The sequence below is a fragment of the Mesocricetus auratus genome, unplaced genomic scaffold (genome assembly GCF_017639785.1).
Source record: "Mesocricetus auratus isolate SY011 unplaced genomic scaffold, BCM_Maur_2.0 Super-Scaffold_6730, whole genome shotgun sequence".
Taxonomy (NCBI): Eukaryota; Metazoa; Chordata; class Mammalia; order Rodentia; family Cricetidae; genus Mesocricetus; species Mesocricetus auratus.
In genome coordinates, this window is record NW_024429184.1 from 93,885,935 (window position 1) to 93,906,435 (window position 20,501).

Consider the following 20,501-nt stretch of genomic DNA (forward strand, 5'->3'; position numbering starts at 1 on the left):
ATACAGGTGAGGGAGATGGGGAAAAGCAAAACAGGGCTGGGCCTGGAAAGATGGCTCAGTAGTGAAGACTACCCGCTGCTTTTCCAGAGAGCATAAGTTCTGTTCCCAGCACCCGCGTCTGACAGCTTGTACCCCCTGTAACTCCAGCTCTAGGAGAGTCTGAGGCCTCTAGCTTCTGTGGGCACTTTATTCACTATGATACCCACACACAAATGCACACATCTACACATCAATAAAAATAGATCTTAGGGGAGGGGAAAAAAAGTTCAGGGCTATAAGGAAGCACCTAGAATGCAATGGTCACCTCCTCCCTGCAGCCCAGGCCAGGCCCTCACTCAGGATTCAGTCACTGCTGTGGTGTTGCAGTCCTGCAACCAGCACCCAAACCCCCACAGCTCTGCACCCACCCCACCCCACCCCACCCATCCCGCTCATCCACAAGCTGACGAGTCCTAACAGGCCTCCTTTGCCAGTGACAAAAATAACTATTTTCAAAATTCACAGCAGGGCCTTCGCCTACACACACTGCGCCGACTGGAACCTGGAGGGAACCGTGCGGAACGCAGTGTGCGGATCGAGCCGTGTCATGCAGCAATCAGGCTTTACACACGCCACCCCCTCCTCGCCACTACCGAGCCTGGGTCCCCCCCAGATGCAAACGTGCACGGTGGTGCCCAGAACAACTGAAAGTAAAGACTCTTGGATCATCTACCGTACGCAGAGAAACACTGTAGCCCAGAGAGGGCCAGGGGTTGGCCTGCAGCCACACGGTGAACCCGCGGGAGGACTCTCTTCCCACCTTCCTTCCTGTTCCCTTTGCCAGCTGTGAGCTCACACGGGGCTCCCCAGGACACACATGTGCACACACATGGACCAGCATCTCTTGCCTGTGGGTGATGGCACTTTAATCAAGTTCACAGTCTCCTCCACAGCCATTAGCTTGGCCAGATTTCTACAGCAGTGTGAGGTAGGCCAAGCCAGGGCTAGCATTCCCCCACCCCTTAGCAAGTAGGGAAGTCAAGGCCCTGGGGGAAAGGACTGTGCCCAAGGGCAAAGGAGATGATTGGTTCAAAGACTCTTTTCACAGTTGTGTCCCCCCCTCCCCCCTCCCCCCTCCCAACCTCACTAGGCGGCTGCTCAGGGCCCAGCCAGGTTCCCCTGGATGCTGTATTCCACTAAGCTTCCACATCCCGGGGCTCTGGGGATGTAAAGATTCCCATACCCTATACTGTTTGCTCTCACTGAGTCCTTTGACCGAGCAGCCATGCCCCAGTCGATGTCCAGTAGCACCACAGAGACCTGGAATGAAGGCCACTGACTCATGTTGTCTGGAAGGTGATGAGGTCGGCAAGGTCTGCCATGGCCCCAGTCACAGGTGTACACTGGAGCCATAAAGGCACCAGAGCTCATTTTAGAGGCGAGGAGACCAAGGCAGAATGGAGGTAACCGGAGGTCACAGAACAAACACGTCAGGAGAGCGGCAGGACAGAGACCCAGGCATCCCTGCCTGCTTGGTGCCCTCCCCCCAAGCTCCATAAGATCCAGCTAAGGGGCTCTGTGCGCTCCCTCCACACGCCTGCAGATGAGACTTGACCTTGGTCTTCTCCCTGAGACGCAGCAATGGGACAGTATCGGAGTGGGAGCTGGGAGTCCCTGCCACGCCCAGCCATCAGATCCGGTGGGACATCAGCCTGGTGTTGAGTTTGCGGAAAAAAGATCGAAGCTTGCAAATCTTGCATTTCTTTTTGCGGTGGCCCCGGGAGAAACTTCGAGCCCTGCCTTCCTCCTCCTCCTCCTCCTCCTCCTCTTCCTCATCGGTGGCCCAGGGCCCCCAAGCGCCCCCATTAAAGTCCGGATGGGCCCGAGGGTTCGCTGCTGGGTACCGCACAGGGATGGCCGTCCGGTTATAATCAGCAAGGCGAGCCAGCAGGGTGCGGACGACATCAGGTCGCTGGCCAGCCAGGTCCTCTCGTTCGTAAGGGTCAGCACTGATGTTAAAGAGCCACACAGCCTGGCGGATGCTGGCCATCCGCTCCAGGTTCCACCAGCTGCCGGGGAAGGAGGCCAGCGTCTGTGGTGGAATCCAGTCACCATAGCCTGGGTCTCCGGTGAGCAGCTTCCACTCTCCCACCCGGATAGCAGCCTGGACGGCTGTATTCCAGATGCCAAAGCCACCCTCCAAGGAGCCATGCCGGGCATGGTTGTAGAGCGGGTCAATGTTGTGTAGGATCTCTGTGCGTGGCGAGGCCCGGCCCTCGCTAATGGCTGGCCACACATCATAGCCATCCAATCCATCAGCTGCCGATGTAGTGCCACCCGCCAGTCCCACCAGAGTTGGGTACCAGTCCGTGATATGCACCAGGGCCCGACTGGTCCGTCTCTTTTTCTTGAGCAGGGGGCTGTGGACGAAACCCAGTCCCCTCACACCACCTTCCCAGTAAGTGCCCTTGCGTCCTCGAAGGGGCCAGTTGCTACCTCCTGAGAAAGTTTGGCCACCATTGTCACTGGAGAAGATAATGACGCTGTTGTTGTAGAAACCGTAGCGCTTGAGGGCCCAGGTGATGTTGCGAACAGCCTCATCCATGCAGGTCACCATGGCTGCGTACTTGCGCCGGGCTACATTGCCCATTGTGCGATAGCGGTACAGGTACTCCCTAGGTGACTGTAGGGGTGTGTGTACTGCCTGGAAGGCCACATAGAGGAACAGGGGCTTCTGAGGGCTGTGGCTGGCAAGGATGTGACTGGCACGCTGGGCGTAGAGCATGGTGGAGTACTGGCCACTGAGACCCCAAGCCACGCTCTCACCCTCATGCAGGTCGAAACCACAAACCCCTGGGCCGTCGCAGTTGTCATAGGTGTAGTAGTCCACATTGCCCGTGAGGGAGCCCAAAAAGGAGTCAAAGCCCCTGCGGGTAGGCAAGCACTCCTTCCTGTAGAAGCCCAAATGCCATTTGCCCACCATGTGGGTGGAGTACCCCGCTTCCTGTAGCTTCTGGGGCAGCGTCACCTGATCCAGCGGCAGACAGTTGGGCTGGCGTGGGCGGATGATGGAGTGCTGCAATCCTGTGTGGATCTGGTACCTGGGGGTAGAGGATGGACACATGGGAAATTCAAGTGAGCTACGGACCACTGCTCCCGATAACCAACCCCCGGCACCAACAAGAGCAGTGACAAAAGCACCAGATACTGTCAAAGAGCTAAGCACCTACAATACATTATCTCAAATCTTCACATCAATGAAGTAGGTTTGCCAGCTTATTGATGAGACAGAACAACCGCATCTCAGAACAGTTAAGCCACTACCCTGGACCACACAGCCAGGAAGGAAGCTAATGCTGGTGAGTTGAACCAGGCTTGTTAATGACAGCAGTAAGAGCTAATAACAAGTTCTTGAGCTGTGTGTTTCAGCATCACTCTCTTTGAATCCTGCTCGCCAAACCTTCATCACAAACTAGGAAAGACACCTTATTATCCCCACTTCCCAAATAAGAAAACTAAGTTCGATGACTCGTGTGACTAGTATGACTAGTATCCCAGCAGAGAGAGGCTCCAGACCCGAGTCCCTGAGCCCTAAGCTGTTTAGAACAGAGCCTGGGTAGACCAAATCCTGGTCTCCCAGGCAAACTCCTCCTCCTTGGAAGCCACCACAGTATTACTCCCTCTATAATTTCTTAAAACTCACTCAAAGAAGGAGTTACTTTGTTTCTTGGTCCTCTTCCTCCCCTCCCAACCAGGGATTTGGTGCACATCTTCAGTGTCTACTTGGTCCTGGGACTACAGTTGTATATACTTGGGTAGAATGAAACAGAATAGATTGTCTTTGTATTCTGAGCATCCCAGTGATACTTAAAGTCCACTCAGTTACTTATGGAATGGATGGATGGATGGATGGATGGATGGATGGATGGATGGATGGATGGATGAGCAAATGAATGAATCAATTCAGACAGTATGGAGCCAGAAAAAACAAGCAGCAACAGGGGCTGGAAAGATGGCTTAGCAGTTAACAGCACTGGCTGCTCTTCCAAAGGACCCAGGTTCAATTCCTAGCACCCACATGGCAGCTCACAACTGTCCGTAACTCCAGGATCTGATACCCTCACACAGACATACATGCAGGCAAGACACCAACACACACAAAATAAAACCAAATAAAAAAATTTAAAAAGCAACAATAAAGGTCAGAGGAAGGAAGGGGCTTTGCTCAGGGTCACTCAGCAGTCAGGGACATGGCTGAGACTTGAACGTGAGTTCAAACAGTCTGAGCAGCAGTGTTTTCAAGCAAAGTACGCTGCACACCTCCTCACACGTGGGACCAGTTGATGTTTACAAGTATGAGTGAGCCGGCTGGGATGGGAAATCCCTAAGAGGCACCCTACTCCCAGGTTTTATGGAGACCAGCCCCTCATGCCTGGTGTGCCTACTGTGAGCCCAAGCCCTTACACACAGGCCAAGACACCGCAGTAAATGCCTAACAGAATCCTGGGTTTCCTTCATACATTCACATCACATCTTCCGCTGCTGTGGCCAGAGACTCCTGTGATTTGTTTAAGGTATCTTAAAAGTTGCAAGTAAATCAGCCAACTGGAATGTGACAAGGGAATTAGAATCCCATACCTTTCCTGACCCCTAGGCTGCTGAGTTAGCCAAAGCCTGAGTACTTGGTATATGATCCCAGTTTTTCCTTATCTTAGGGCCATTCTTAAGACTGTGCCACTATTTCATTTAATTCTCCTGCACTATGTGTGTGTATTTTGTGTGTGTGTGTGTGTTGTGTGTAATATGCGTGTATGTGTGGTATATGTGTGTGTTGTGTGTGTATGTGTGGTATATGTGTGTGTTGTGAGTATGCTGTGTGAGTATGTTGTGTGAGTATGTTGTGTGTGTATGTGTGGTGTGGGTGGGTGTGCGTAGGATATTGTGTATATGTGTGTGTTGTGTGTTATATGTGTGATGTGTTGCATGCACATGTCAAGACAGAGGAGAACTTTCCAGACTGAGCGCTCTTTCCACAGTGGGTTCCAGGAATTGAACTCGGATCACCAGGCTTACACAGCAAGCACTTGTACCTGCTGATCCATCTTACCAACCTAAACTTCTGTTGAAAAACAGACGGACGGAACATTATCACAACCCCAAATCTACAAATATCAAAACCGAGCCTCCCCCACCCCCCGCAGTGTACCATGTGGCCAGAAGTCAGACAGCTGGCAGACAGAACTGTGTTTTAAACCCAGGTCTACCCTCATGCTCAAAATCTCTGTGTGATGCAGCTTCTCCAGGGCTCAGGCAAGCTGAGAAATGATTGGATTTGACTGGAGAAGAATCCTAGGGTCCAGACTCCTGGGTCAGTGTCTCTGCATCAGGGTGGCGTGCCTGAAGCCCTGGTTTGTAATGTGGGTGGGCCAGCCAAGCCTTGCCAAAGTCCATTTCTCAGTGAGTAACATGAGAAACGTTGGCTCTCTCCGGGTCCACAGAACAGGACTGGCTGCAGAAGCCATGGAGTAAGCATCTGTCAGACGGAGACGGCTGCCAGGGGTGGAGGACAGACACCCGCTGGCCCTGTAACGCTCTGTTAACTTCACCAATAAGAGCCTGGAGTGCTGCCCTGGCTGCCCATTCAGCTGCTTACCAGAGTCATGTTGCTCTGGGGAGAGAAACACAATGGCAAAACTCAGAACGCAGATTTTCCTCCCTCTTCAGGGGGTTAGGCACTATCCGGTGCCAGGGTCTACCGCCACTACCAAGCCACACCTGCAACACAAACCTCCCACCCCTCCCTCTTCCTGCTCTTCACAGTTACTGGATCTAAACTCTGGATGCAGCTAAAGGGAGGAAAGACACTGCCGTTTGATTTCCAGCTCCCTGACACCAGCCTAGCATCTGACTTTGCAACCCCTCTCACTGATTCCATGCCTCATTGTCTCCCCAGGAAACAGGGAGAGGTGGGCTCCCGCCCTGAGATCTCAGTAGGGATCCCAGAGCATGCTGCTGCGGTTTCCTTCCAAGGAGTATCAGCTTCAGCCCAGTTCAAGGCTTTTCTCCTACGTGAACGGAGTTTGCCTTCCACAGCGCCCTCCTGTTTCCCAGCTCCTTCACTCTGTAATTCCCAGCCCCACCAGGGAACGGCTCACTGCAAGAGGGTGCAACGCTCGGGGGGGGGGGGGTCTCTCCAGACAACTTGGGAGGATTCTTCCCCTGAAAAACTTGGAGCCTTGGAGAAGTGAAGCAGCCTGCCTCAGGCTAAGGTCTCATCTCACCAATTCCTTGTCTTCTCCCCATGGAGCCATCAAAGGCATGGGACCAGAATATTTCCAGTAATAAAGACAGAGGCTGCCATTTATTGAGAGTCAGGAAGGCTGGGTATAATTCATTCACCTTTCACCATTCTTTCTCAAGATAGAAACTGTCCTTCACTCCATTTTATGAACAAGGAAACTGAAAGTTAAGTGATTTCTTTCTAAACTGATTCCACATTTGTCAATATACAAAGAATTCAAAATAAGAGTAAAAGATTCCTCTGACACAGAAAGGAACAGACGTGTGTGGAACGTGATTGTCCTAGAACAGCGGGATAGGTCACAAGCATTGAATATGCAGGTTGGGAAACTGAGGCCCAAAGAAGGTGAGGGTCTTACCGATGATCTAACGGATGTCACAGGCACAGTTAGCCCATGACACCTGCTTCTGGGGTCACTGCACAGGGAGGGCTGTTCCGCGGGTCTGCAACCTACCAGCCGCGTGCGTTGGAGATTTGGATACCCAGTCCCGCGGGTATGGGCCGTGCCTACCTGCCAGTGAGGAGCTGGCTCCGAGAAGGCGTACATATGGGCTGGATGTAATAATTCTCCAGTTTGACGCCCTCAGCTGCCAGCCGGTCCAGCGTTGGGGTCTCGATATCTGAGCCGTGGTAGCCGACGTCGTGGTACCCTTGGTCGTCGGTGAGGATGAAGATTATGTGAGGAGGTTGTGATGGAGCTGCCGAAGACTGATCGCTGGCCTCCGCAGGCCCATCAGCCACGAGGCCCGGTTTGGCCCAATCCCAGGACAGGTAGCCCAAGCTGAGCAGGCTGACCAGGGAGAATCCAGAAAGGGCGTGCATCGCGACGCCGAACCCGGGAGCGGGGCTCCCAGGGCCTAAGAGCCCCCAGCGCCAAGGGCGCCCCGCTTCCTGCTCGCCCTCCTGGATGCAGTGAGAGCCCCCGGGGGTCTCGTCCGGGACCCGCGAAGGAACAGCAGGACGCCCCAGGAAGGTCAGGCCCGCGCTGAGTCGCCTCCCGCAGCCCCTGCTCCCTCTCCGCCTGCTCAGCCCGGCCAGCCCGAGTCGTGGAGTGGCGGCGTCCCGAAAGTGCTCTCCACCATCCCGGGACTCTTCGCTGCCTTTTTACCCCGATCCCTCCCGCCTCTTAATTTCTCCCGCTTCTGCTTTCCCTTTCTCCTCCCTCCCCGACCCCCAATTCCCCTATCTGAGCTTCTGACCCCGCCCGGAGTCCCCGCAAAGCAGTGCTCCCCGCAGGGAGGTGGGCAGGACCCCACAGGGGAAGGGGGAGGGAGACATCGGCTGGGCGGGCCTGGGAAGGGACACAGCCCAAGAGAGGGCGAAAAAAGTTGTAACATCTGCCGAACTGAGCCCCAGGTGAAGGGGTGGGACGCTGAAAAGGGCCCCGCCCCCGGGCAGAGAGCCCAGGCCCTGTGGCCGCCAGCTCTAAGGCCTGCTCCTGGCCAGCACTAGCCAGAGAAAGGAGGGGGATTGCTTGGAATCCAGTGGAACAGTTCCGGAATGGTCCGGCCAGACATTCCTTGATCATGGAGTCTTAGCATATGAATGCCAGCCCTAGAAGAGTCGAGTTCGTTTTCCAAGCCAACTAGGTCATTTCTAGAGATGGAGAGACCGAGGTCCTGAGATGACAAGGGGCTAACTATGCTAAGTCACAGAGCAAGGTACTGCTTGAGTGGCAGCTCCCTGTGGCTCTGCCAGCTCCCTGTCCTTCACTGTCCTCACACCGTTTCTCAGCGCACATAGGGTACTTGGCAGGGTGCACGCCCTAGTCTAGATGGCAGAGGCGTCGTGTACATCTTCTAACCATTGGCTTCCTCCATGTACAATAGGAGCTCACCCCGCCCTGTTGCATGAATGAATGCAATGAGTGAATGGCTGAATGGGCCTCCGGGATCACCTAGGCCAGCTCCCCTCTGAGAAGATAAGCTGGCAGAGTCAAGCCAAGTGTTATGATGAGACAGGGATAACTGTTCAGGTCGTTGAGTGTTTGCCACTAATTTAGGTACTGGTTAGGCCACAGGGAACCCAGCTGAGCACCGAGTGCCCGTTTGCAACTTTGGCCTGTAAGCACAAGGCTGCAGTGAAACCACTGATCTGGACCACTTTTGAGGATGCAAAGAAGAAAGGTTTATTGTAAAGATGAAACTGCTGGGCGTTTATCTCTCAGGTTGTAGAAAAAGAATAGCCAGAGACATTTGGAGGAGTCCAAAGCTGCCATGGCTACGGGGCAGGGGGAGGGGGAGGGGGAGGCAGAGAAGGTAGCAGACTGGTGAAGGCCAGGGCCAGGGCTATCTCACAGGGCTATCTCAGGTGTAAAGAGGGGCAGTTTTATTTAAGGGAAATCTGCTGGGAGGGGTGCTGTAGACTGGAAGAGCCTGGGAATTCGCATGGGGGGGGGGAGTGAGAGTGGGGGAGGCAAGAAGAGCCAGGAGCGGGGCTGGCGGGCCAGAAGAGCCCTGGCTTTGGTATGTCTGACAGTGTTGTTAATGGGGACCAAAGGAACACAGAGGTTAGCATGTGTTTTGATATGCGCTTGCAGGCACTTGCCAATAGAGAACCAGATGCCCTGCTGGCCACAGGCAGGGGAGATAGGGAAGTGGCTTGTCCTGGCTGACAGAAGCCCATCTCACAGTTTCCGAGGAACGCTGAGAGAAGGCGTTTGTCTCCACTACCCATCCTTCCAGTTTCCTTCCTTGTCAGCATCCAGCCTGAGCTAACCACAGACTGTCATTTTGGACACAACAGTGGTACTGTCCTTTAGGGGGTATCGGGACCCTAATGCGGCTCTGCATTAGTTTCGATTTTTTTTTTTTTTTTTTTTTTTTTACGAGGCAGGGTTTCTCTGTATTGTTTTGGAGGCTATCCGTCCATAGTTTCAATTTTTACTAAGCCACATTTATTTAGTTAGTTCTCTGTGGTATTATGTGGGTAGGTTTGAGACTGCCACGACCCTTGCGTGGAGGACAGAAGACAACTTGTGGGAGTCAGACTCAGGGCTTGTGGCTTGGTGGCAAATGCCTTTACCTGCTGAGCCATCTTGATGACCCTTAGGCTGCTTCCTTACTCCTAGGACTTCGGCTGTTTGACATGGATCCTGACGACTAACGAAGGGGATGCCAATGCCAAACTTCCCTCTGTTGTGCGACTGTTATTTGATCTTCTCTCAAGGGCCAGGATCTTAGGAACAAAGACTCCCAGGTACATCTTCCCTCCTAACACCTTTTCCCTGCCAAGATTCCTCCCCTCTTACTGAAAACCACTGTGTGTGGAAGGAAACCAGACCTCCAAAATAGCAGCCCAATTTGAATCTGCATTTGGAAATGAGGGCTGCGTGGGGCCAGTGCTCCTGTTTGCTCCAAGCCCCATATTTAGGGTGACCAGATTTATCAAAAGGGAAAGCAGCCTGTTGTTCTGGCAAAAGAAATGTTGAGGACAGACAGGAAAAGCACAGCCTCTTGAAGGAAGGGTTGCTAAAATGGTGCTTCCGGGGGCTTCAGTAAGGTTGTCTTGGGTGAGAAGGTGAGGAGGACAAGTCATTAGAGGTCACAGGGACAAGGGCTTTGCAGTCTCTACATTTGCCCCAGACCACTGGCCAAGGTGGCCTTCCCTTTGCTCATACATAGAGATGGCAAGGTAAACAGGCTGGAGTTTTAGTCTGCCCCCCAAAATGGCCTAAGAGGGTGGGATCACAGGCTGCATATCTCCATGAGGCTGTCATATACAGACAATATTTTAGAGGACAGGATTGTGGCTCCAACATCAGACTGTTTAGGTTCAAATCCTGCCACTTACTTGGAGTCTGGTATCAACAAGTTATTTGATTTTCCTCCCTATCAACTTCTCCATCTGTGAAATGGGTTAATCACACAAATGAGATACACAGCCACATTCTGTGAAGCGTCCCTCTCAGAGTCAGCAATCAATGGCTATGGATAGCTGATTGTTCTGCTCCATACACTTAAGGACTCTTGTGGGTTAAAGTCACTCAGACACAGACTCTAGGCCAATTTAAGGGATTACTTTTGTAAGCACACTCTGGCAGCTCGCTTAACAAAAGGACATCAGCAATGGGTGAATTACCATCGGGTTGAGCTCTACTGGGGCCCAGCTCTTGCTTCCCAATATCCATATTTCTTTTAAGAGTCTTTTGGCAATCCCTAAAGCCAGAGTGGAAACCTAGAGTGTGTCTCAGAAGTCATCGTTCTGCATCAAAACTCTAGGGAAATAAATGCAGACCCGAGGCTTCTTCTTAAATACTAAGATGCCAGGGTGGAACATTTCAGGCAGCTGTCTCCAAAGGCTCAGAGACCACAGGGTGGAAATAAACACACAGTGTAATGCAGATCCAGGTCATGTGGCTTTCAAAATGAGCTGGTTATCTTTTATGTCTTTCCCAGGGTACTTGCCCTCTTTCCTGGGATAAGGTCCATCATTGCTCATACACACACACACACACACACACACACACACAGAATATTAAAGTATCTCAAGTTCAATGTCACTCTCTGAGTGATCAATTTAGACTTTGCACATTCCTTTTTTCGCTGTTTGTTTTGTTTTGTTTTTTCCGAGACAGGGTTTCTCTGTGTAACAGCCCTGGCTGCCTTGGAACTTACTTTGTAGACCAGGCTGGCCTCGAACTCAGAGATCCATCTGCCTCTGTCTCCCGAGTGCTGGAATCAAAGGCGTGCACCACCACCACCAGGCCAGACTTTGCACACTCTGATGCCTCCAGACCTAGCTGCTCCTCACATGACTGCCATCATGGATGCCCACCTCACTCAAGTAATGGCTGCTTCCCATTCACATAAGTGTGCTCCTATCCCTTATCCCCCACAAGACATCCACATCAAAACACTGCAAGAAACTTAACATCTTCCCACGAAATGCAGATCAGACATGGCAGGGGTGTAGCTCTGTTACTTCCTAGCTGTCAGAGATTTCATTTCCACCCATGAAGTGAGACTCCGAAAAAAGTGAGTTCCCCATTCCCAGATCTAAGCAAGAAAGGAGTAAGATGCCCACCTGTTTGAGATTCCTGAACCAAGGGAAAGCAATAGGAAAGGACTTTGAAAGGTCCTTCCAACTTAGAAGTGTCATTATTCAAGTCATTTGTCTCAAAGGCAGCTTCTTAGGGCACGGATAGTAAAATCAAAAACAGGATGAGTCTGTTTTGTGACTCTGTCACTGTGATATCTGTGCACATCTCTGTGTGTGTGTACACATACACAGCATGCATGCATGGGAGACAATAGATATATATGTATATTTAGTCAGCTTTGAACTAAAATGATCTTATTTCATATGTAGCTAGATCCGTCCTTCTAATTATAATCCTTGGCAAAGACTCTATCTACTGATTATGCATGCTGACATCGTCTCACTGAAGGGCATTTGAAAGGCTGGACATATCAGAGATTTACAAGATTTACAGCAGGCTTCGACATATCACAGAGTCCAGCCCCTTATTTAGGAAGGGAGACCCCCAAACCTTCCTCACTCTAAGCCTCTGCCCCTTACTTTGTACATGATTCTTGCAAGGATATTGTTTTATTTCCAGTCCATGAGTATCATACACAGCTTGGAGGACATATGTAAAGGTGGCTGGAGGCGATCGCCTATTTTATAGTAACATAGGCACACAGAAAAGCACTAGAAAGAAATACATGAATAAACAAAATCAGACAGGTGAATTCCAAAAGCCTGGGAATTTGGGAACACATGGCGCTATAGCAAAGAGTCATAGAACAGACCCAGGGGCCTTGCCCAGTCATCTCCCAGCATGGAGGAAGTGATAGGGCATTTGAATCCTATTCTAGAGACTGTTTATAAGAAAGCCAAGGAATGCCTCACTCTGTGTGTGTGTGTGTTTGTGTGTGTGTGCGCGTGTGCGCGTGCACGCCTGCGTCTGTGTCCTCAAAGGTCAGAATGTCATTCCTCAGGACACTATCCACCATGTTCTTTGAAGCAGCTAAGCTGGCTGACCAGTGAGCCTCAGGGATCCTGCTGGCTCTGCCTCCCAGCAGATCACAGGTGCATCACCATGCCCAGCTTTTTAACGTGGGTCCTGGAGATCCAATTTAGATCCTCATGTTTGCATGGCAAGAACTTTTACCAAACAAGCCATCTCTCAGGCCCCTGCTCTGCTGTTTTAATCCAGAATGGTTAATATGAAAGTGCACAGTGGAAATTCCCTTTCAGTTGCAGGACATCCTCCCTGCAGATATAGGTTCTGGAAAGAGTAAAGTCCTCCAAGGGACCTGTGGCCACCAAGGAGCTGCACCATTGTGACACTGGAGGTTATTCACAGCAAGCCAGCATGTGTGCCCATCACAGTCATCTACCTTCTTCCTGTTCTTTGTAGCTTCCACACAGGTGCCTGCATCTCAAAGGTGTCACCACCTCTGGTCACACACTTCTCCAGAGCTGCAAACAATGCATGGTGTCCTGGGGATAAGGTACTGAACCCCACTTCTGGTGCCCTCTGACAGCCCAGCCGTGACCTTCTAACCAGCTGCTCCTTTTGGAGGAAATGCCCCCAGATTTCCCCAGTCACCTGACTTAGGAACTGTTCTTAGCCAGACTGCCCATGTTCTCCGGGAGGACAGTTGTAATTATAATAGTTAATGACCATTAGAAAGATGAGGGGTGGTTTAAGAAAGCCACGCTTGCTGTTCCATGGAGACTGGTGGAGCATCTAGTATGTCTCAGAAAGTCCCGGAGAGGTAAGCTCTGTGTGTGTGTGTGTGTGTGTGTGTGTGTGTGTGTGTGTGTGTGTGTGTGTGTGTGTGTCTGTCTGTCTGTCTGTCTGTCTGTCTGTCTGTCTGTCCCCAAGGGGGCCTGTTGCTTACTAAGTATTACTTGGACAATGTGACTCATAGAAGAAAGAGGGGGCTTCTTCCTTCCCTATATGGAGACCCCCATTAGCATTTCTGGAGGAATCCACACATTCTCTTGACCTTTGCTTTCTTCCCTCGGAGTGGTCTCCCCGAGTCCCGTCTTAATGATCAGGATTCCTGTATGGAACATCTGTCTAAGCCAGGAGCAGCAAGAGCCTCAGCTACTTAGCCCCTGTTGTTAACCCTTCGTGGAGCCCAGCCCCAGACATTTCAATGGCCCCTTTCTCTGGTATTCAATGAAACACTCTTCAGAGCCAGTTATTGAAAGCAAGAGCTTGCTGCACAATGGGCGCCCTGTGCTCACAGCCACTGGCCAATCTGTTTTCCCAACCTGACTGTGGCCTCACCTCTCCACACGCACCCCACCCTCCACCCACCGCCCCCGACCCCACCCAGAGGCCAGCTCAAAGGGAGGCCACATGAAAGGACTTGTTTTCTGGGTCTTAGAAGTTCCCGCCAGGGCTTCTGCCAGCTTCGGAAGGAAAACCTAAAGGGACTCAGGCCTGCCTCCAGCCCATCCATCCGGGGCTCTGCCCACTTTGATGTCTGGAAGCCACCATCCTCAACGGTCAGCCAAAGTTTTCTTCTGCACACACACATATACACACATTCTTTCTCTCAAAGAAAAAGGTAAAAATCCCAGGGAAACAGAGTAGGATTATCAAGACAAATTGAAGGCTTCCCCAAGAAAGAGGTACAGACTGGCCTCTAGTCCCCTGGTCCCCAACCTAAGTTTCAGAGAAATAAAAAGAATGTCAGGCTGGGTAGATACCTCAGTCTATAAAGCATGAGGACCTGAGTTCACTAGATGATAACCCACTTAGAAAAATAAAAATCTTAAATAGCTTTTAAAAAATGAAAACTGGCATGCTAGCACACACCTGTGGTCCCAGTGCTGGCAAGGCAGAGAAGGGAAGATCTCTGGGTCACCCCAGCCAGCTAAGCTGAACTGTCGAGCTCCAGGTTCTCAGTGAGAGACCCTGTCACAAAAATAGGGTAGTAAGTAGTTGACTAAAATATCTGATGCTGACCACTGGCTTCCATACGCAGAGACCTGTGTGCATGAGCTGGCGCGCACACGCGCGCACGCGCGCGCACACACACACACACACACACACACACACAGAATACTAAGGTATCACATTGCCAAAATCCCATCGCTTTCCTCCTCCAAAACTTTCAATGGGCCAAACTGCCTATAGCGAAATGCTCAAGGCTGGCATTCAATACAAACTCCATCCCTTCTGTAGAACAGTTCTTGGGCACATGGGAGGCAAACGGGTTCCAGCACCAACTCTGTTTTCATCGTCATCATCTACCTTACTTGAAACAGGATGTTAGCACAAACTATAAGGAGGTCCTGCAAGGGGCAGGGGGCCCTGAATTCATACCAAGTTGGCATCCAGAAGCAATAGTGTCAGCTGGAGAGAGAACTCAGTCAGTAAAGCCGTTGTCCTGCGAGCACGCTTGATCTACAGAACCTGTGTTTAAAAAAAAGAAAAGCCAGGCATAGTAGTGCTTGCTTAGAATCCCAGCACTGGAGAAGCAGAAACACGTCGTAGGTTCCTAGGGTCAGGAATTCTGCTTAGAAGGTTCCAGGCCAGTGAGTGAGCCTCTCAAGAGTACATACAAACATACATACATAAAGGATGGTACCTGAGAGCACGACCTCAGGCTGTCTTCTGACCTCCACATGCATGGGTACACACGTGTATGGGTACACACATGCATGGGCACACACATTCATGGGTACACACATGTACAAATATACACGTGCATTTGCAAGCATACCAACACAGATTTTAACCCTCACACGGACATGCATACACACACTCACAAAGCAATTCTGTGTACCAGGCAATAAATATCTGCGTGACTCTTTTTTTTTTTTTTTTTTTTTTTTTGGTTTTTTGAGACAGGGTTTCTCTGTATTATTTTGGAGGCTGTCCTGGAACTCGCTTTGTAGACCAGGATGGCCTCGAACTCACAGAGATCCACCTGCCTCTGCCTCCCGAGTGCTGGGATTAAAGGCGTGCGCCACCAACGCCCAGCCTGCGTGACTCTTTATAAATCAACTGTCTCACTTAATTCTCACACAGTCCTACGAACTATCCCACAGAAGAGCAAACCAAGAAACTCAGAAAAGGCAGGCAATTTGCCCAAACTGAAATAGCTAGATGGTGTCAATGCTAGGATTTGAACCTAGGCCTGACTCAATCCCAGTGCCTGCTTTATTAAACTTCTCACAGTGCCCTCCCATTGCCAGGCCTGTCAATCAAGGTTGTACTTACAGTGTCCCCTGTAAAGATAACAAACCAACACCCCTTCTAGGACACTGGAGGTCCTAGGAGGACTGAGTGGGCGTGGGAGTGACTGATTCAGGCCCAGGGAAGCTACCCTGAACACTGACATCCTTGGTGAGCTGTTACCCGCTGGTGATCCTGTCCTTCCAGTGCCTTCCTGAGTTCCCATGACCTGCTAGGGTTCCTTCAGTATGTCACTAAGGAGACACAGGCCTCCTTTTGCTATCTTCCCAGGCCCAGGTGGCAGTCCTGTCCAGTTTTTCTTCTAAGGGGCACTGTAGCCCAGCCCCCCTCCCCCTTCCTGGCCTTGGCTAGACAGCTAGAAGCCAGGGATGCTCACTAATGACAGGATGAAGCATGCCTCTGTTCCCATGGTAACTGCTGCTGTGAACTTAGTCAATCACTTTTGAAGCTCCTGCTGGTGTGAAAGTTGTTTTGCATAGAAATACTGAACCCTGATCCAAGAACTCTTTACATCAGTACTGGTGACCCCCTACACACACACACACACACACACACACACACACACACACACACACACACACTAAACTTTAAAGTTCAATTGAAAGCCTCGTCTTCCAGGAGAGCCTTCTAAGCCCTCCTGGCCTTCCCTTTCCACACCCCCTGGGGCCTGTTTATGGTTCTACAGATCAGAGCAAGCCTGTTTCACAGTTAGTTATGTGTCTCCTTCCGAGCCCCTGGTGAGCCCGTAGTAGGTGCTAAACAAACATTTGTTTGAATTTATTTGAATTTCCCTTTCAGGGTTTTAAAAAATTACTATTATTAACAGCACAGGCCGTTACTAATAATCCCTTATGCCTGTAAAATTATTTACAGTTTATATATAGCTTCATGCTTGAGGGCACTGCTTTCAACGCCAGCTCCACCCTTCCTGGCCCTGTGACAGTGTTCAAGCCTTGTAACCTCTCCCAGACTGCCTTTTATCAGCAGGATGGATGGCTATGCAAATGAAAATAAAAATAAACAGGCTTTACTTCATGCAGCCCTGCCTGCCTATGCCTCCACGTGAGCTGGTACTGTGACTCTTGATCTCCCTAGGACCTCACAGTTGCTCCTAGAAGGAAGCAAGGGTGGGCTGAATTTTATTAGTGCTGCAAGCATCAGTTATGCACAGGGAGCCCTAGGCTCAGAAGGTTTGCCCAGCTCTCCTGTCTTTTGTCCCACAGTAAGTATGCTAGACCTGTTGTCTGTCACAGTCATTTCTTTTTTCCTGGTGACAAAATGGAGAGTTTCCTTGACAAACTACTCCGTTATCCACTGGTGGGTCAACTCTAGGAACAGACTTGGATCATCAGAGGGTTATGGTCCTAACCCCAATGACTAATTCAGTAATGGCAGTTAAAAAAAAAAGGACCCAAAATTTGCCCAAAGGGACTCAATTCTGGGTTTTCATTTGAAAGTGTTTTGAGTGATTGGTTTACTCATTTTTGTGGTGCTGGGAACTGAACCCAGAGCCTGGGGCAAGTGCTCTCCTGCTGAATTCCATCCCAGTCTCCTTTTTATTTCTTATTTTGGGAGAGGGTCTGGATAAGTAGCCCAGGCAGGCTATAAAGACTACAGCTCTCTAGGAACTCCCTGGGACTCAAATACCAGACTGGGACTGCTGAGACATCCAGTCTCCTGAACTGAACAAACAATCAGGAGACATGGTTGAATAATAATCAGTTCTGTTCCTTAGAACCTTGATTAATACATCCATGTATGCTTAATTCTTCATTCTTGTCTCTCAGAACTCTTTAAGTATAGCTTTGTTTTGTTTCCTTTTGTTTTTTAACTTTAGTTTTATTCCATGTGCATTGGTGTTTTGCCTGCATGTATGTTTGTGGAAAGGTGTCGGATTTAGAGACAGTTGTGAGTTACCATGTGGGTGATAGGAATTGAACCTAGGTCCTCTGGAAGAGAAGCCAGTGCTCTTAGCCACTGAGTCAGCTCTCCCGCCCTCTCAAGACTCTTGATGGCCAGTAAGATGACTTTTACATTGTATAGCAACACAAAGGTGCTGGTTCTAAGCTTAGATGGTGATGCCAGTGTATCCTTCAGTGTCTAATAGAAGTGATTTTACAGTGAGCTCACCAGAGATGACCATTCAGACACAGTGTATAGCCGATTCAAAGTCTTTGTTCTGGTCAGCTGCCTTCTCCCCCCCTCCCCGCCCACCCGCCTCGTGTATCCCAAACACAGAGTGTGGTCCCAGCCTCTTAGAAGAAAGCCTTTTGCTGGGTGGTGGCGGTACACACCTTTAGTCTCAGCACTCAGGAGGCAGAGGCAGGTAGATCTCTGAGTTCAAGGTCAGCCTGGATCTCAGAGTGAGTTCCAGGACAGCCAGGACTGTTACAAAGAGAAAGTCTGTTTCAAAAAAAAAAACAAACAAACAAACAAATAATTAAAAAAGAAAGACTTTCAGTTTGCTGTGTCTGAGTGGTCACCTCAAGATCCCAGAAACTGGGCCCAAACATTACAGGTAGCCCATCAGAGATGACTGTCCAGACAGTGTGTAACAAGTCTTTATTCCAGCTGGGTGAGACCACGCCCAGGGACCTAGGTGTGGCCCCCTGTGTCCAGAACACAGGGTTTTTCAGGGCAGAGACTTCAAGGCATCTCACTCAGCAGCTGCAGTGGGGCCTTAGCAGAGTGAGAAGAGGACAGTTGTAGCAGAAGCTAAGATGAATGAGCTGGACATCCTGACTTTTTGGTTCCTAGAACAGCCTTGGGTAGTTTCCCACGGAAGTCTCCATCAAGAAGGTCAGACTCTAGCTAAACCTGGGGAAGGCCTCAGCCAGAATCCAAGATGGAGGAACCTTTGCCCTGTATTGCCCCATTACATTAATAGAAGAGAAGTGAAATCAGAGGAGCAAAACACTGGGCTGTGGAAAATTCTTCCACCATAATACCTATAAAATTGGGAGTTGAAGGCTCTGTGCTCAGAGACACTTAGACACAGTGGGAACTAGTTCCCATCAGAAAGAGTCTTTCTAATAGAATGTATACAGTTACAAATGGACCATAATTGGATTTTTTTCTCTTTTCTGATGGGGTTTCAAGAGTTTTTCTCCATGGAGGAGGACTTTGTGATGCTCACAACCTCTCCAAAATGTCCCAATGACAAATCAGTTTGGTTCTACCAAAGCTCACTCTAGAGAATCAACGAGTCTATCTGACTGAATTATAGAGTGTGGGTGAGGGGTTACAAACAAGAGCCTGGGTGACCCTAAAGCAGATGCACCCAGCATGGGTGATGGCTTCCTAACGGCTGCACCGATAGAGCCCCTCCACTAGTCTTCCCTAGTCTGTGTACTCCAGACCCTCCCTGAGACCCTCCAAGACCATGCACAGTTAGGGCAGGCTTACAAGTAACTAGCTGGAAGGAGTGACTGGATACTCAGTGGAGGATCAAATGACCCTCCCCACCCCCTCCTTCTATGAGGGAATGTCATTGCCAAAAGTCAACGAGCCCCAACTGTGGTCATTACTTTTTTGTTTTGTTTGTGATAGGGTCTGTGATTCTTTGCAAGCAGACACAAGCTGATCTTTTCTCTTTTTTTTAAGATTTTTAAAATTATGTATACAGTTTTCTGTCTTCATGTATGCTGCAGGCCAGAAGAGGGAGCCAGATCTCATTACAAATGGTTGTGAGCCACCATGTGGTTGCTGGGAATCGAACTCAGGACCTCTGGAAGAACAACCAGTGCTCTTAACCCCTGAGCCATCTCTCCAGCCCCCGACACAAGCTGATCTTAACAAAACATAGCTGCCATTCCACTTGGAAGATAGTGCTGTACAGTACACATCATGCTATAGATTAAATTGTATTTTTTTATAAAAGATATGTGTGGGGGTGTATGGAGAGATGGCTCAGCAGTTAAGAATATTGACTGCTCCTCTAGAGGACCTGGGTTCAATTCCCAGCACCCACATGGCAGCTCACACCTGTCTGTAACTCCAGGTCCAGGGCTTCTGCCTCCTTCACACAGACATACATGCAGGCAAAATATCAATGAACATTAAATAGAAGTAAATTATTAATAATTTTTTCTAAAAATATGCTAGGTGGTGGTGGCACATCCTTTAACCCCAGCACTCAGGAGGCAGAGGCAGGTGGATCTCTGTGAGTTCAAGGCCAGCCTGGTCTACAGAGTGAGTTCCAGGAGAGCCAGGGCTACACAGAGATATGTTGGATCTGAAATCCTTGAAAACGTGACCTTATTAGGAAACAAGGGTTTTACAGAGGTAGCCATGTTTTAAAAAGGTCTTCAGGATGGATCCTTGGTCTGCTATGACTGGTGTCCTTCTAAAGACAGGAAATTGAAACGCAGAGGGAGACTGCCACATGATGATGGAGTGAGGATTCTGCAAGCCAAGGAACACAGGAAGACTGCCAGAAAACTGCCAGCAGCCAGGAGAGGGGCAGGAACCAGCCCACTCAGCTCTGAGGGGGCTCAATCCTGCTGACATCTTCACCTCTGACTGCCAGCAGAACTGTGGGGCAGCACGCTTCTGTTGGCTAAGGGGCCTGATTTGAGGCGCTTCATTAACGTGGTTCTAGAAAACTAGGGTAATGAGAGAGACCATATAGCATGGCCCTTCGTGAAGCCCGGATTTCCGGCTCACAAAAATAAAAAGATGACCTGCAAGGTGGCTAGTGGGGTGTGTTATGTGTGTGTGTAAAGGTGGTAAAGGTACTCGTTGCCAAGCCTGACTCCTGAGTTTAATCCCCTGGACCCACGTGGTAGAAAGAGAGAACCAAGGCCGGTAAGTGACCCTCTACCTCTTCACACACACACACACACACACACACACACACACACACACACACACACACACTGTTTAAAAATACTAGAGAGAACTTCAATTCACCAGGCATGCAAGGGGTAGGGTAGATAATCTTTCTATTCTCTGTATAGATGATAATTCTGAAATCACTTCCCATCAAAGGCACAGCCAACATACAGCTGTGGCTCCATTTCCTTCTCCTCATCCTTCTCTTCCTCCTCCTACTCA

The 20,501-nt window shown here is 50.0% G+C and overlaps 1 protein-coding gene and 1 long non-coding RNA gene across 2 annotated transcripts; one reads left to right on the forward strand and one right to left on the reverse strand.

Annotated features, from left to right (window-relative positions):
* Positions 1 to 888: 888 nt before the first annotated feature.
* On the reverse strand, positions 889 to 7,102 carry Arsi (arylsulfatase family member I). The gene is made up of 2 exons (XM_013116764.3): positions 6,792 to 7,102; positions 889 to 3,080 (listed from the first exon to the last, which is right to left on the reverse strand). Exons 1-2 carry the CDS (start codon positions 7,100 to 7,102, stop codon positions 1,670 to 1,672), a joined length of 1,722 nt encoding a protein of 573 aa, XP_012972218.1. The 3' UTR covers positions 889 to 1,669.
* Positions 7,103 to 7,120: 18 nt separating this feature from the next.
* On the forward strand, positions 7,121 to 20,137 carry LOC121138851. Its single transcript, XR_005875723.1, has 3 exons — positions 7,121 to 7,253; positions 9,351 to 9,478; positions 19,798 to 20,137. It is a non-coding gene; the product is annotated as an uncharacterized LOC121138851 (long non-coding RNA).
* Positions 20,138 to 20,501: the final 364 nt, after the last annotated feature.

Excerpts from the sequence above, each read along its gene's own strand:
- Arsi (XM_013116764.3), bottom strand. The coding sequence starts at position 7,102 with ATGCACGCCCTTTCTGGATTCTCCCTGGTCAGCCTGCTCAGCTTGGGC. Across the intron at positions 3,081-6,791 it reads AGCCAGCTCCTCACTGGCAG|GTACCAGATCCACACAGGAT; the intron begins GTAGGCACGGCC and ends CTCTACCCCCAG.